Source organism: Oncorhynchus kisutch, linkage group LG4 (genome assembly GCF_002021735.2).
Source record: "Oncorhynchus kisutch isolate 150728-3 linkage group LG4, Okis_V2, whole genome shotgun sequence".
Taxonomy (NCBI): Eukaryota; Metazoa; Chordata; class Actinopteri; order Salmoniformes; family Salmonidae; genus Oncorhynchus; species Oncorhynchus kisutch.
The window spans coordinates 61,050,562-61,063,866 of NC_034177.2; the positions used below are offsets into that span (position 1 = coordinate 61,050,562).

At 40.2% G+C, this 13,305-nt stretch overlaps 1 protein-coding gene across 4 annotated transcripts in view; it reads right to left on the minus strand.

Annotated features, from left to right (window-relative positions):
- Positions 1-10,622: 10,622 nt before the first annotated feature.
- The window catches only part of LOC109889799 (regulator of microtubule dynamics protein 2), a 71,654-nt gene continuing 68,971 nt past the window's right edge, over positions 10,623-13,305 (minus strand). For 2 of the 4 annotated variants that reach the window (XM_020481518.2, XM_031823358.1), the window contains exon 11: positions 11,139-13,301. In XM_020481518.2, coding sequence (XP_020337107.1) covers positions 13,245-13,301 — 57 coding nt within the window. In that variant the 3' untranslated portion in view covers positions 11,139-13,244. Of the gene's footprint in view, positions 13,302-13,305 lie in introns of all 4 variants that reach the window. The other 2 variants (XM_031823356.1, XM_031823357.1) reach the window with 2 other exon arrangements.

The following is a 13,305-nucleotide window of genomic DNA, read 5'->3' on the forward strand; positions in this document are numbered from 1 at the left end:
TTGATTTGTAACTAGTGTATTTATTATACTGATATGAGTTGGAGGAACAAGAGATTGCGTTTGGTTTATTTTAACACATGCCTCAGAATAGGAGGTATATATCTAACCAGCTTTTGAGTAAGTAGGGGCTCATTCGAACCAAAATAAAAAGTCACGTGGGCAGGTGGAATAAAAATAGAATGCTGATACTGCAATGTTTAGGAATACACAAAGGTTATATACAATGTCACTCAACACTTCCATATCTCAAACTCACTATGGCCGAGATTCTCTATTTTTAAATGACCGGTTCAATTGTTCCCGAAAATAGAATAACCTTTGTGTATTTTCTGAAATGACAGAATTATTATTAGAAATACACTTTGTCTGGTTAGTTTGATACAGTAGATTTCATTACTTTCTTATTTCAGCGAGCAAATGTATTGTATTGTATTACGGGCACATAGCCATGTCATGTTGCAACAAATGGGGAGAGTCCTTTCCCTGTAGTACGTTTTTATCTCGCTCACCCAGAACATCCTGTACTTCATCAGAGAGATACTTGCAGCCAGACAGCCAGCTTGGAGTGCGTGACAAATTCAGATAAAGACAGATGATCACTGATACGCTACTCCCTTATGCTCTCCCTTTTACCCAACAGACAGTCAAAGAAAACGATTTGCCTCAGATCTCAGTGTGAAGGAAAAGCGTAGATAGACAAGACTCGGAAATACGGCACGTGAAATAATGGCGTGGTTGTGAGGGTTTGATTTTTGGAAAGGCTTCTTTTTTTTTTTTACATATTTACATATTCCAACGTAAAGGCAGAACTACGCATTCAGGGTTCAAAACTCTCATCAGTCCTCATCCGGCACACATGACCCTATGGATGGTCGGGGACATGTTGAATGCACCTTCAACATCATATTTGTCATGTACATTTTAGTGGGCCCCCCAAAAAAGTGGTATGCATGCCTGCAAAGCCACTACACAACACAACACTAAACAATACATTAATTGCGCTATAACGGTGACAAACGGTGCCAACAAACTGTTAGGGCCTACATAAAGCTGTCCCAACAGCAGAGTCCCAACACCTTACCACTTTCAGCAGAGCCTTGTCTGTCAGCGAAACGATTTCATTTGGTGCCTTAAAAAAACATAGCTGATATGGCAGACTTGCTTAAATAAGGGGACGACAAGCTGATAAGAGGCAATCAGTGATTTCAATTAACACATGAACGAGCAAGCGACGACGGACTTAGTCAATATAACTATTTGTTCAGCACTTTTGAAATGTACTGTACAGCGACAGAATTCAGAACATGGGCCATTCTTAACACGGAACCCAAACCGGCTGCGCCCGGGCGCCATTGTGCGTAAATGTATTTTGTCCCCCTACACCAAACATGATCACGACAAGCAGGTTAAAATATCAAAACAAACTCTGAACCAATTACATTAATTTGGGAACAGGTCGAAAAGCATTAAACATTTATGACAAATTAGCTAGTTAGCTTGCTCTTGCTAGCTAATTTGTCCTATTTAGCTAGCTTGCTGTTGCTAGCTAATTTGTCCAGGGATATAAACATTGAGTTGTTATTTTACCTGAAATGCACAAGGTCCTCTACTCCGACAATTAATCCACCCATAAAAACGGTCAACCGAATCGTTTCTAGTCATCTCTCCTCCTTCCAGGCATTTTCATCTTTGAACTTATATGGTGATTGGCATCTAAACTTTCATAGTATTACTACACCGACCGGCAATACAGTTCGTCTTTCAATCACCCACGTGGGTATAACCAATAAGGAGATGGCATGTGGGTACCTGCTTCTATAAACCTATGAGGAGATGGGAGAGGCAGGACTTGGAGCGCGATCTGCGTCAGAAATAGACAGGACTTCTATTTTAGCCATTGGCAACACGAGCGGTGTGGCCAGCCTATTACAGTGTACTCCATGTACAAGTCAGAACCGTGGGATAAATAAATGGGGCATTTTATAGGCTATTTGTGCATCCCCAAGTCAGAACAGTAGGCAAATTAAAAGGTGAAAATAGAGCAAATGATTAGGGTCAGGCACATTGGACGCCGTTTGGGTCGTTGCCTGTCAAAAAAGATACATGTCATATAACACGATTTGACATGTTAAATAAGCTTTTAATTTGACATGTCAAATAACACAATTCTATTATAGAATGTTGTGTGTGCTGAATTTGCACGTGCAAACCAAGCGCCACCACTATTAACGTTATGTGTTTACAATACTGTGTTGGTGCAAATAGACCAAATTATTAGGGTGAGGCACATGGGCTGCTAACAGCTTACTACACAACATACACTTAGTATTACTTTCTTGGCTACATTATACATTTATCCCTGGCATATTACATAATGAATTCAGCAGCATACGAGACATTTTTGGACTCACCTTGTGAAGGTGGCGCAGCGGTCCTTTGTGGGCAAATCTTGTCATCAAACTTTGTCATCAAAGTCTAGCATTCTCTGGATTTATGGCCGGAACTCATAAAAAAAACACAGCCACTCCATTGAATAGCAGGCTAATATTAGTGGTTTCTTTGCCATGCTTGCAGTTAGCTACTGATTCCCTCCAAACAACTCATTGTTGAATTTGCAATTTCCAACTTGTTGTGTAATCTTTATGTGCAATGGCCGATGAGCACCGATATGTTTTATCTATAATTTCTCTTCATTATTTCTCTTCATATGGCAAGGATTAAAAAGGATTTGCCAGCATATTGGCGGCTTAATGACAACTGATGGTGACTGCTTGCTAAGACTATGAAAGTAAGATGTTGACATAATCAGTCAAATCAAAGCTACTGTAGATATAATGTGATTTGATGTCATTCTATCTATGGCCAGCCAATGACCTTGAGCCTTCTTGGATGGGCACTTCTAATATAACTCTATGGCAGAATCCAAGGGGCAACCTTAGAATTGGGGATGATGTACTGTCCCATGAGTGACAGAAAACTGAGCCAATCATGACAGAAAACTGAGCCAATGATTGAGCGCAACGCTCTATATTTTCTGCTGGCTATACCCACCACAGAAAACACTGAGCTAGTGCTCAAAACAGTGCACAAAACAGGTGGGACTCAGCCCCACCTGCCCTGAATGATGGGTCGCTACTGTCCCCGACAATGTCAGCTTCAGGGTTATTACTGGATCACAATACAGGCTCTGCTAACCCCTCTTGGGTTACAGGAAGGCAGGCAACAGTCTACTGTTACATTATTACCCACACAAGCCAGGAGAGAGTAATTAGTGTTGACCTGGCAAATGAAAGAAGAAGCTTTACACCTCTGAAAATCCAGGGAACTTCCTGAAAAATAAAAAACTGACATCGAATACCCCTTTGAGCATGGTGAAATTATTAAATACACATTGGATGGTGTATCAATACAGCAGGTCACTACAAATTGACAGGTGTATTTCCTAACTCAGTTGCCTGAGAGAAAGGAAACAGCTCAAGGATTTCACCATGAGGCCAATGGTGACTTAAAAGAGTTACATAGTTTAATGGGGCTGTGACAGGATGGACCAACAACATTGTGGTTACTCCACAATACCAACCTAAATGACAGAGTGAAAAGAAGGAAGCCTGTACAGAATAAAACAATTCCAAAACATCCATCCTGTTTGCATTAAGGCACTAAAGTAAAACTGCCAAAAATGTGGCAAAGAAATTCACTTTATGTCCTGAATGCAGTGTAATGTTTGGGGCAAATCCAACACAACAGATCACTAAGTACCACTCTTCATATTTTCAAGCACAGTGGTGTCTGCATCATATTATGGGTATGCTTGTCATCGCAATGATTAGGGACTTTTTTTGCCCCAAAATAAAAGGAATAGAGCTAAGCATAGGCAAAATCCTAGTTCAGTCTGCTTTCCACAGACACTGGGAGACAAATTCACCTTTCAGCAGGACAATAACCTAAAACACAAAGCCCTACACTAGAGTTGCTTACCAAGACGAGGTTAAATGTTCCTGAGTGGGCTAGTTACAGTTTTTATGTAAATTGGCTTAAAAATATATATGGCAAGACTTGAAAATGGCTGTCTAGCAATGATCAACTACCATCTTGACAGAGCTTGAACATTTTCTTTAAACAATAATGTGCAATTATTTTTCAATCCAGGTGTGGAAACCTCTTAGAGACTTACTCAGAGAAAAATCACAGCTGTAATCACTGCCAAAGGTGATTCTAACATGTATCGCCTCAGGGGTGTGAATGCTAATGTAAATGTATATTTCTGTATTTAATTTTCAATAAATTAGCAAATATTTCTAAAAACATGTTTTCACTTTAGCATTATGGGGTATTGTGTGTAGAAGGATGTGACAAATATAAAGGTCATCCATTTTGAATTGGCTGCAACACAACTAAATATGGAATAAATCAAAGGGTATGAATACTTTCTGAAGGCACTCACTGTATTTGGTATTTTATTCAGATAAATATTTTTTTCATAAGGATGAATGTATATGGGTGGGGCTTTCTTGGAGCACTTGTCACACCCTGATTTGTTTCAGCTGTCCTTGTGCTTGTCTCCACCCCCCTCCATGTGTTGCCCATCTCCCCCATTATCCCCTGTGTATTTATACCTGTGTTTTCTGTCTGTCTGTGCCAGTTCATCTTGTTTTCCAGGTAAACCAGCAGTTTTCTCCAAGCTCAAATTCTGAAGAATTAAAAAAATATATAACGACTTGGGGCTAGCCATTGTAAGTTCAGAATCACTCACCCCAACAGTGCCTGTGTGCTGGAGGTGGGGGGGGTACCTGTACCAGACAGGGGGAGACAGGCCAGGACAGACCATGAACAGATCGGCAGGTGGAATCCAAGCAGCAGTGCAGCAGGCAGCGGGAGTAGATGTCTGACCCACTTGGGTCTTATTTCTGGAGGCAGCTTTCTTGTAAATAATGCCAGTGGATGGCTTCAATGACTCCTGCCACTTGTTGGGCCCAAAGGCATTGAACACCTCTCACTTCACACCTTCGTGCTAATCTAGACCTATCCTTTTGTAAAAAAAAACACATTGAAAAATGTGAGAGCTCACATGCAGCTGTGTCTCTCTCTCTGCTCCATCCCTGAAACTGAATATATAAATATTGAATTTGTATATTTAAATACATTGAAATTGAATTTTAAAACAGAATGCAATATTATTTCAACTCAATTCTAAATCATGAACTACAAGTTCAATTCATGAATTAAATTATTCCATTTGTGGATTACAAATGCAAAAATATTTAATTCAAATTCAATGTCTTAAAATATTTTTTACATTCAAATAGTTTCTGTTGGCACTGATATCGGTCCATATAATGGCCTCAAACCCTCGCAATGACTCTACAAGCTTGGCACACCTGCATTTGGGGAGTTTCTTCCATTCTTCTCTACAGATATTCTCAAGCTCTGTCAGGTTGGCTGCCCCATCTACACACAATTACCTCATAATGACAAAGTGAAAACATGTTTTTATATATTTTTGCTAATTTATTGAAAATGAAATACAGAAATATCTCATTTACATAAGTAATCACAAACCCAAGTCAATACATGTTAGAATCACCTTTAGCTGCGATTACAGCTGTGCGTCTTTCTGGGTAAGCCTCTAAGCGGTTTGCACACCTGGATTGTACAATATTTGCTCATTATTCTTTTCAAAATTCTTCAAGCTCTGTAAATTTTGTTGTTGATCATTGCAAGACAATCACTCAGGAACATTCACTGTCTTCTTGGTAAGCAACTCCAGTGCACAGTAGATCTGGCCTTGTGTTTTCGGTAATTGTCCTGTTGAAAGGTGAATTCATCTCTCAGTGTCTGGTGGAAAGCAAACAACCAGGTTTTCCTCTAGGATTTTGCCTGTGCTGAGCTCTATTCTGTTAATTTTTTATCCTCAAAAACGTCCCAGTTCTTAACGATTACAAGCATAACCATAACATGAAGCAGCCACCACTTTGCTTGAAAATATGGAGAGTGATACTCAGTAATGTGTTGCGTTGGATTTGCCCCAAACATAACATTTTGTATTCAGGACAAAAAGTTAATTGCGTTGCCAAATATTTTGTAGTATGTCTTTAGTGCCTTGTTGCATACAGGATGGATGTTTTTGATTTTTTGATTCTGTACAGGATTCCTTCTTTTCACTCTGCCATTTAAGTTAGTATTGTGGAGTAACTACATTGTTATTGATCCATCCTCAGTTTTCTCCTATCACAACCATTAAACTCTAACTGTTTTAAAGTCCCCCATTGGCCTCATGGTGAAATCCCTGTGCGGTTTCCTTCCTCTCCGGCAACTGAGTTAGGAAGGACGCGTTTCTTTGTAGTGACTGGGTGTATTGATACACCATCCAAAGTGTAATTAATAACTTAATCAACCTCAAGGGGATATTCAATGTCTGCTTTTTTTGTATCCATCTACCAATATGTGCCCTTCTTTGCGAGGCATTGGAAAACCTCCCTGGTCTTTTTGGTAGAATCTGTTTGAAATTCACTGCTCGACTGAGGGACCTTACAGATACCTGTGTGTGGGGTACAGAGATGAGGTAGTCATTTAAAAAATTATGTTAAACACTATTATTGCACACAGAGTGAGTCTTATGTGACTTGATGAGCAAATGCTTACTCCTGAACTTATTTAGGCTTGCCATAACCTAGGGGTTGAATAATTATTGACTTAAGACATTTCAGCCATTAATTTTTTATTAATTTGTAAAAAAAAAAAAATAATAATCTAAAAACAATTCCCACTTTGACATTATGGGGTATTGTGTGTAGGCCAGTGAGATTTAAAAAAAAAATGTAATCAATCTTAAGTTCAGGTTGTAAGTCAAGGGGTGTGAATACTTTCTGAAGGCACTATTTTAATTTTGTAAAATTTTCAGGCCCACAGGGAAGGGGTGGTATGGGAAAGGTTTTCTCTGGTCGCCGGGGGGGATTCATGTACATTTTGAAAATTATAGACGGTTTGTGATTTGAACCCGTCGCCCCAAAAATTATAATAATAAAAAGTTGCTCACAAAAAAAGAAAAATAACTGGCGGCGTGACTTTCCGTTAGTTATTTTTTGCCATCCGTGAGAGTAAATGTTATTCCGGTTCTTCTGTTCTATTACATTGTTAACAGTTTTGTAACTTTAACGAAGCTTACAAAAATGTAAGAGTTCCTAGAAAGCTTACGCAAATCCCAATGTTGGGAAAGTTACCACTTTGTAATAATATGTTAACAATTATGTAATTAATAATACATTACAATATGTAATGAGTAAAAATGTTTTCATTACATTTTTTATTAGCAGGGTACCAATCTAATATGATGAGCAATAATGACATTTACTGTCACAGGTGGCAAAAAATAGCTATCTGAAAGCCACACCTACTGAAAATAACCTATGGATTACATTAAAAAAAGACCTAACTGCTGGGTCAACTCGGTATGAAAGTGAATATAAACCAATTGATGGTTAAATTAACCCAATATGTTGGGTTATTCATGCAACACTGGCTGGATCAAAATAACCAAACGGGTGTTCTGTCCAATATTTATCCAGCGCTGGGTTACCAAATTGTGTTGATTTTACCCAGCATTTTTTTGTGTAGGTGGTGAGGAAGATGACCTCATCCTTGATAGCATGACTGATGACAGTTTGGTTTTGTGACTCATTACGTCACATTGTCCCATTATCCAAAAAGACAGTCGTGTCTGTGATGGCCAATCATAAATTCATGACAGTTCCTCAAAAGTAGGATATAGTTGACCAACCTCTCAGACGGGCAATGTGCACATTAGCAGAAGTTTTCCAGTAAACCTTACTTTCAAGATGATTAACTACCGCAAACAACATATCCAGTTAGGACATTGTGAGAAGGGAAAGGAGAACGTTTCCCAATTATGTAACTATGTTGTTCAGATGAGATGTTAACCCTTAAGGATTTCCCTGAGCCACTGGTATATTTGTTTGGCCTTTGAGGATCACGAGACAAGTTTTATGTTTTGTTTTATTATTTATTTCACCTATAACTAACCAGGTAGGCAAGTTGAGAACAAGTTCTCATTTACAACTGCGGCCTGGCCAAGATAAAGCAAAGCAGTTCGACTCATATAACAACACAAAGTTACACATGGAGTAAAACAAATTTACAGTCAATAATACAGTAGAAAAATAAGTATATATACAATGTGAGCAAATGAGGTGAGATAAGGGAGGTAAGGCAATAAATAGGCCATGGTGGTGAAGTAAATACAATTTAGCAATTAAAAACACTGGAATGGTAGATTTGACAGTAGATGAGTGTGCAAAGTAGAAATACTGGGGTACAAAGGAGCAAAATAAATAAATGAATACAGTAGAGGAAGACGTAGTTGTTTGGGCTATTTATAGATGGGCTATGTACAGGTGTAGTGATCTGTGAGCTGCTCTGACAGCTGGTGCTTAAAGCTAGTGAGGGAGATAAGAGTTCCCAGCTTCAGAGATTTTTGTAGTTCGTTCCAGTCATTGGCAGCAGAGAACTGGAAGGAGAGGCGGCCAAAGGAGGAATTGGTTTTGGGGTTGACAAGTGAGATACACCTGCTGGAACGCGTGCTACGGGTGGGTGCAGCTATGGTGACCAGCGAGCAGAGATAAGGTGGGACTTTACCTAGCAGGGTCTTGTAGATGACCTGGAGGCAGTGGGTTTGGCGACGGGTATGAAGCGAGGACCAGCCAACGAGAGCGTACAGGTTGCAGTGGTGGGTAGAATATGGGGCTTTGGTGACAAAACGGATGGCACTATGATAGACTGCATCTAATTTGTTGAGTAGGGTGTTGGAGGCTATTTTGTAAATGACATGACCAAAGTCGAGGATCGATAAGATGGTCAGTTTTACGAGGGTATGTTTGGCAGCATGAGTGAAGGATGCTTTGTTGCGAAATAGGAAGCCAATTCTAGACTTAACTTTGGATTGGAGATGTTTAATGTGAGTCTGGAAGGAGAGTTTACAGTCTAACCAGACACCTAGGTATTTGTAGTTGTCCACATATTCTAAGTCAGAACAGTCCAGAGTAGTGATGCTGGACGGACGGGCAGGTGCAGGCAGCGATCGGTTGAAGAGCATGCATTTAGTTTTACTTGTATTTAAAAGCAGTTGGAGGCCACGGAAGGAGAGTTGTATGGCATTGAAGCTCGTCTGGAGGCTAGTTAACACAGTGTCCAAAGAAGGGACAGAAGTATACAGAATGGTGTCGTCTGTGTAGAGGTGGATCAGAGACTCACCAGCAGCAAGAGCGACATCATTGATATATACAGAGAAGAGAGTCGGCCCAAGAATTGAACCCCCATAGAGACTGCCAGAGGCCCGGACAACAGGCCCTCAGACACACTGAACTCTGTCGGAGAAGTAGTTGGTGAACCAGGCGAGGCAATAATTTGAGAACCCAAGGCTGTTGAGTCTGCCGATGAGGATGTGGTGATTGACAGAGTCGAAAACCTTGGCCAAGTCAATGAATACGGCTGCACAGTATTGTTTCTTATCGATGGCGGTTAAGATATCATTGAGAACCTTGAGCGTGGCTGTGGTGGACCCATGACCAGCTTGGAAACCAGATTGCATAGCAGAGAAGGTACGGTAAGATTCGAAATGGTCGGTGATCTGTTTGTTAACTTGGCCTTCGAAGACCTTAGAAAGACAGGGTAGGATATAGGTCTGCAGCAGTTTGTGTCAAGAGTGTCCCCCCCTTTGAAGAGGGGGATGACCGCAGCTGCTTTCCAATCTTTGGGAATCTCAGACGACCAGAAAGAGAGGTTGAACAGGCTAGTAATAGGGGTTGCAACAATTTCGGCAGATAATTTTAGAAATAAAGGGTCCAGATTGTCTAGCCCGGCTGATTTGTGGGGGTCCAGATTTTGCAGCTCTTTCAGAACATCAGCTGACTGGATTTGGGAGAAGGAGAAATTGGGAAGGCTTGGGCGAGTTGCTGTGGGGGGGTGCAGTGCTGTTGACCGGGGTACTGGTGGCCAGGTGGAAAGCATGGCCAGCCGTAGAAAAATGCTTATTGAAATTCTCAATTATAGTGGATTCATCGGTGGTGACAGAGTTTTCTATCCTCAGTGCAATGGGCAGCTGGAAGGAGGTGCTCTTATTCTGCATGGACTTTACAATGTCCCAGAACTTTTTAAAGTTTGTGTTGCAGGAAGCAAATTTCTGCTTGAAAAAGCTAGCCTTGGCTTTTCTAACTGCCTGTGTATATTGGTTTTTAACTTCCCTAAAAAGTTGCATTTCACGGGGGCTGTTCGATGCTGATGCAGAACGCCACAGGATGTTTTTGTGTTTGTTAAGGGCAGTCAGGTCTGGAGAGAACCAAGGGCTATATCTGTTCCTGATTCTAAATTTCTTGAATGGGGTATGCTTATTTAAGATGGCGAGGAAAGCATTTAAAAAATATAACCAGGCATCCTCTACTGACGGGATGAGGTCGATATCCTTCCAGGATACCAGGGCCAGGTCCATTAGAAAGGCCTACAAGCATAGTACGTTAGGGAGAGTTAGTGATTGTGGTTTGCAGCAGGGTTGTGATTAAGACATTAACATGAACTTTTCAGTCCACTTTAGAAAATTAAGAGGCAAAACCAACTTTCCAAGGATTTATTTTGAGTTATTTTAATACTGAACAAACACCTGTGTTCCTTTAGGAGGTAATTGAATGAGTCTATGCCATAACAATAACCTGAAACATGACCAGACTGGAGGGAAGTTGGACTGAATTTGATCCAGTGACAAATGTAAAATTGGCTCTGGAACAAACTATACAGTCTGCACAAAAAGTAGAATGGAAGGGGGGCTTACAAATAAAACACCACACGTCACCTTTGGTAATCAAGCAAGAACATGCTTTCATACCTTGCTATTCCATTACATTTGGACCCGAGACCAGGCTAAATATTTGGTTGATAATAGAATGAAAATGCCCCTATTAGATTTTAATCAAGTGTTGTGTACAAAAATAGTTGTGTGTGCGCATGTATTTCAGCAACACCACCCCCCCCCCTCACACACACACACACACACGATTCCACATATTTATTGAAAAATGGCAGACTCAAATAACATTGATCAGTAGTGTCTATAGAACAGTAGTTTCCAGAGCCATGCATTTTCATTTCTAAATACATGGCTCGCGTAGTGTCTATAATATTTAATGTACCTTATTTAATTTACAAGATATTATAAACTGGGTGGTTAGAGCCCTGAATGCTGATTGGCTGACAGCCGTGGTATATCAGACCATATACCACGGGTATGAGAAAACATGTCTTTTTACTGCTCAAATTATTTTGGTAACCAGTTTATAATAGCAATAAGGCACCTCAGGATTTGTGGTACATGGCCAATATACCACAGCTAATGGGCAGTATCCAGGAAATCCGCATTGCGTTGTGTGTAAGAACAATCCTTAGCCGTGGTATATTGGCCATATACCACACCCCCTCGGTCCTTTCGCTTAAAATGTACTTCACTGCCCACAGACATCAATTCAACATCTATTCCAAGTTGGTTCAATGTCATTTCATTTAAATGACGTGGAAACAACGTTGATTCAACCAGTGGGTACAATGTGTACAACCCTAGACACAACAAAAGCATACATTCATATTACTGGAACAGAGACAAATCTGAGGCAAAAGAAATGATACCATTCTTGTATTTCACCTATGCACCAGTTCATGGTTTCCAGAAGACTTGATAGGGAAGGAAACTGGACTCCTAGGGAGAATCTCAATTTCATACTCCTCGAGTCCTTCTTCCTCGCCTCATTTTCAAAACCCATCGGATGAGAAAGCCAGAGGTCCCTTCCCTCTGACCTCCGCCAATTGAGAAGGAGAAGAGGAGAGAGAGGACGCGATGAGTATGACATTGAGATTCTGCCTAGGAGTCAGGTTTCTTTCCCTATCAAGTCCTTCCTCTTATCCGATGGGACCATCATCTCAGTCTATGTACAGACAGTGACAGGAACACAAAACTTGCCAACCAGCAGAGCTACACTAGTGGCCCACTCAGTGCAGTTCAAAGAATACTTAAACAAATATCCAAGTCTGCATCTGAAATGGCACCATATTCCCTATTTAGTGCACTACATCTGACCAGAGCCCCTATTCCATATTTAGTGGACTACGGCCCTGGTCAAATGTAGTGTACTTTATAGGAAATAGGGTAACATATAGTTATAGTGCCTTCAGAAAGTAGTTAAACCCCTTGAATTTTTCCACTTAGTCATGTTATAGCCTTTTATTTATTTATTTATTTAAATCACTTTTAATTAAAAAATGAAAAGCTGAAATGTCAATAACTATTCAACCCCTCCGTTATGCCAAGGCTAAATAAGTTCAGGAGTAAAAATGTGCTTAACAAGTCACAGAAGACTCACTGTGGTCAATAATAGTGTTTAACATAATGTTTTGAATGACTACCTCATCTCTGTACCCCACACATACAATTATCTACAAGGTCCCTCAGTCGAACAGTGATTTTCAAACAGATTCAACCACAAAGACCAGTGATGTTTTCCAATGCACTTATTGGTAGGTGGGTTAAAACAGGAAAAACAGGCATCAATTTTTTTTTTTTTTAAAGCAGTTCTTAGGCTAGGCTATTTCAGTGTAATAAAAAAAACAAATCAAGAATAATTATTGATACATATGCAGTTTACAGGGGACCATATTCATTTATGACACCAACAGGGTGAGTATAATTATTAAAACATTTTCTAGCTACAGTATTGCCTGGTCCTCCACACTCGACTGCAGATTGCTTCAAGATATGGGAGATAATATACATCCCATTGAACACCATTGATTGACTTGCATCAAAGATGGGAACAGCCAATGAAATTGGATTCTGGGTGTGTAACTGCTTGCTGATAGGTCAAAACTGTCCCTTTTTACCACAATCTCTTTAGCAAACAGATGTCAAATAATTTCGATATCTGCTTTTATAAGACATCAAGATGTGTCTGTGATAAACTTGTTCTCCAGAACATTGTTCCCTAGCATGCACAGCCAATCCAGTCATCTCCAGTCCCAGAGAGGATTAGCAAGAGTCCAGTATTTCAGAAATGTTGAAGCCCCCATTGAAGGTACTGTCCCATCAGTAATCAAAGAAGACATTGATTTGGATTCCATTCATAGTGTGGCTTCCAGTGAAGATGATCCTGGTTTTCTCCCTAGCGAGAGGACATAACCATTTCTAAATGTCCTCAATAAACACCTAGCGCAGGGAGAAGGTAGTCAAGCTCCTTCTGTGCCTCCTCATCCTTG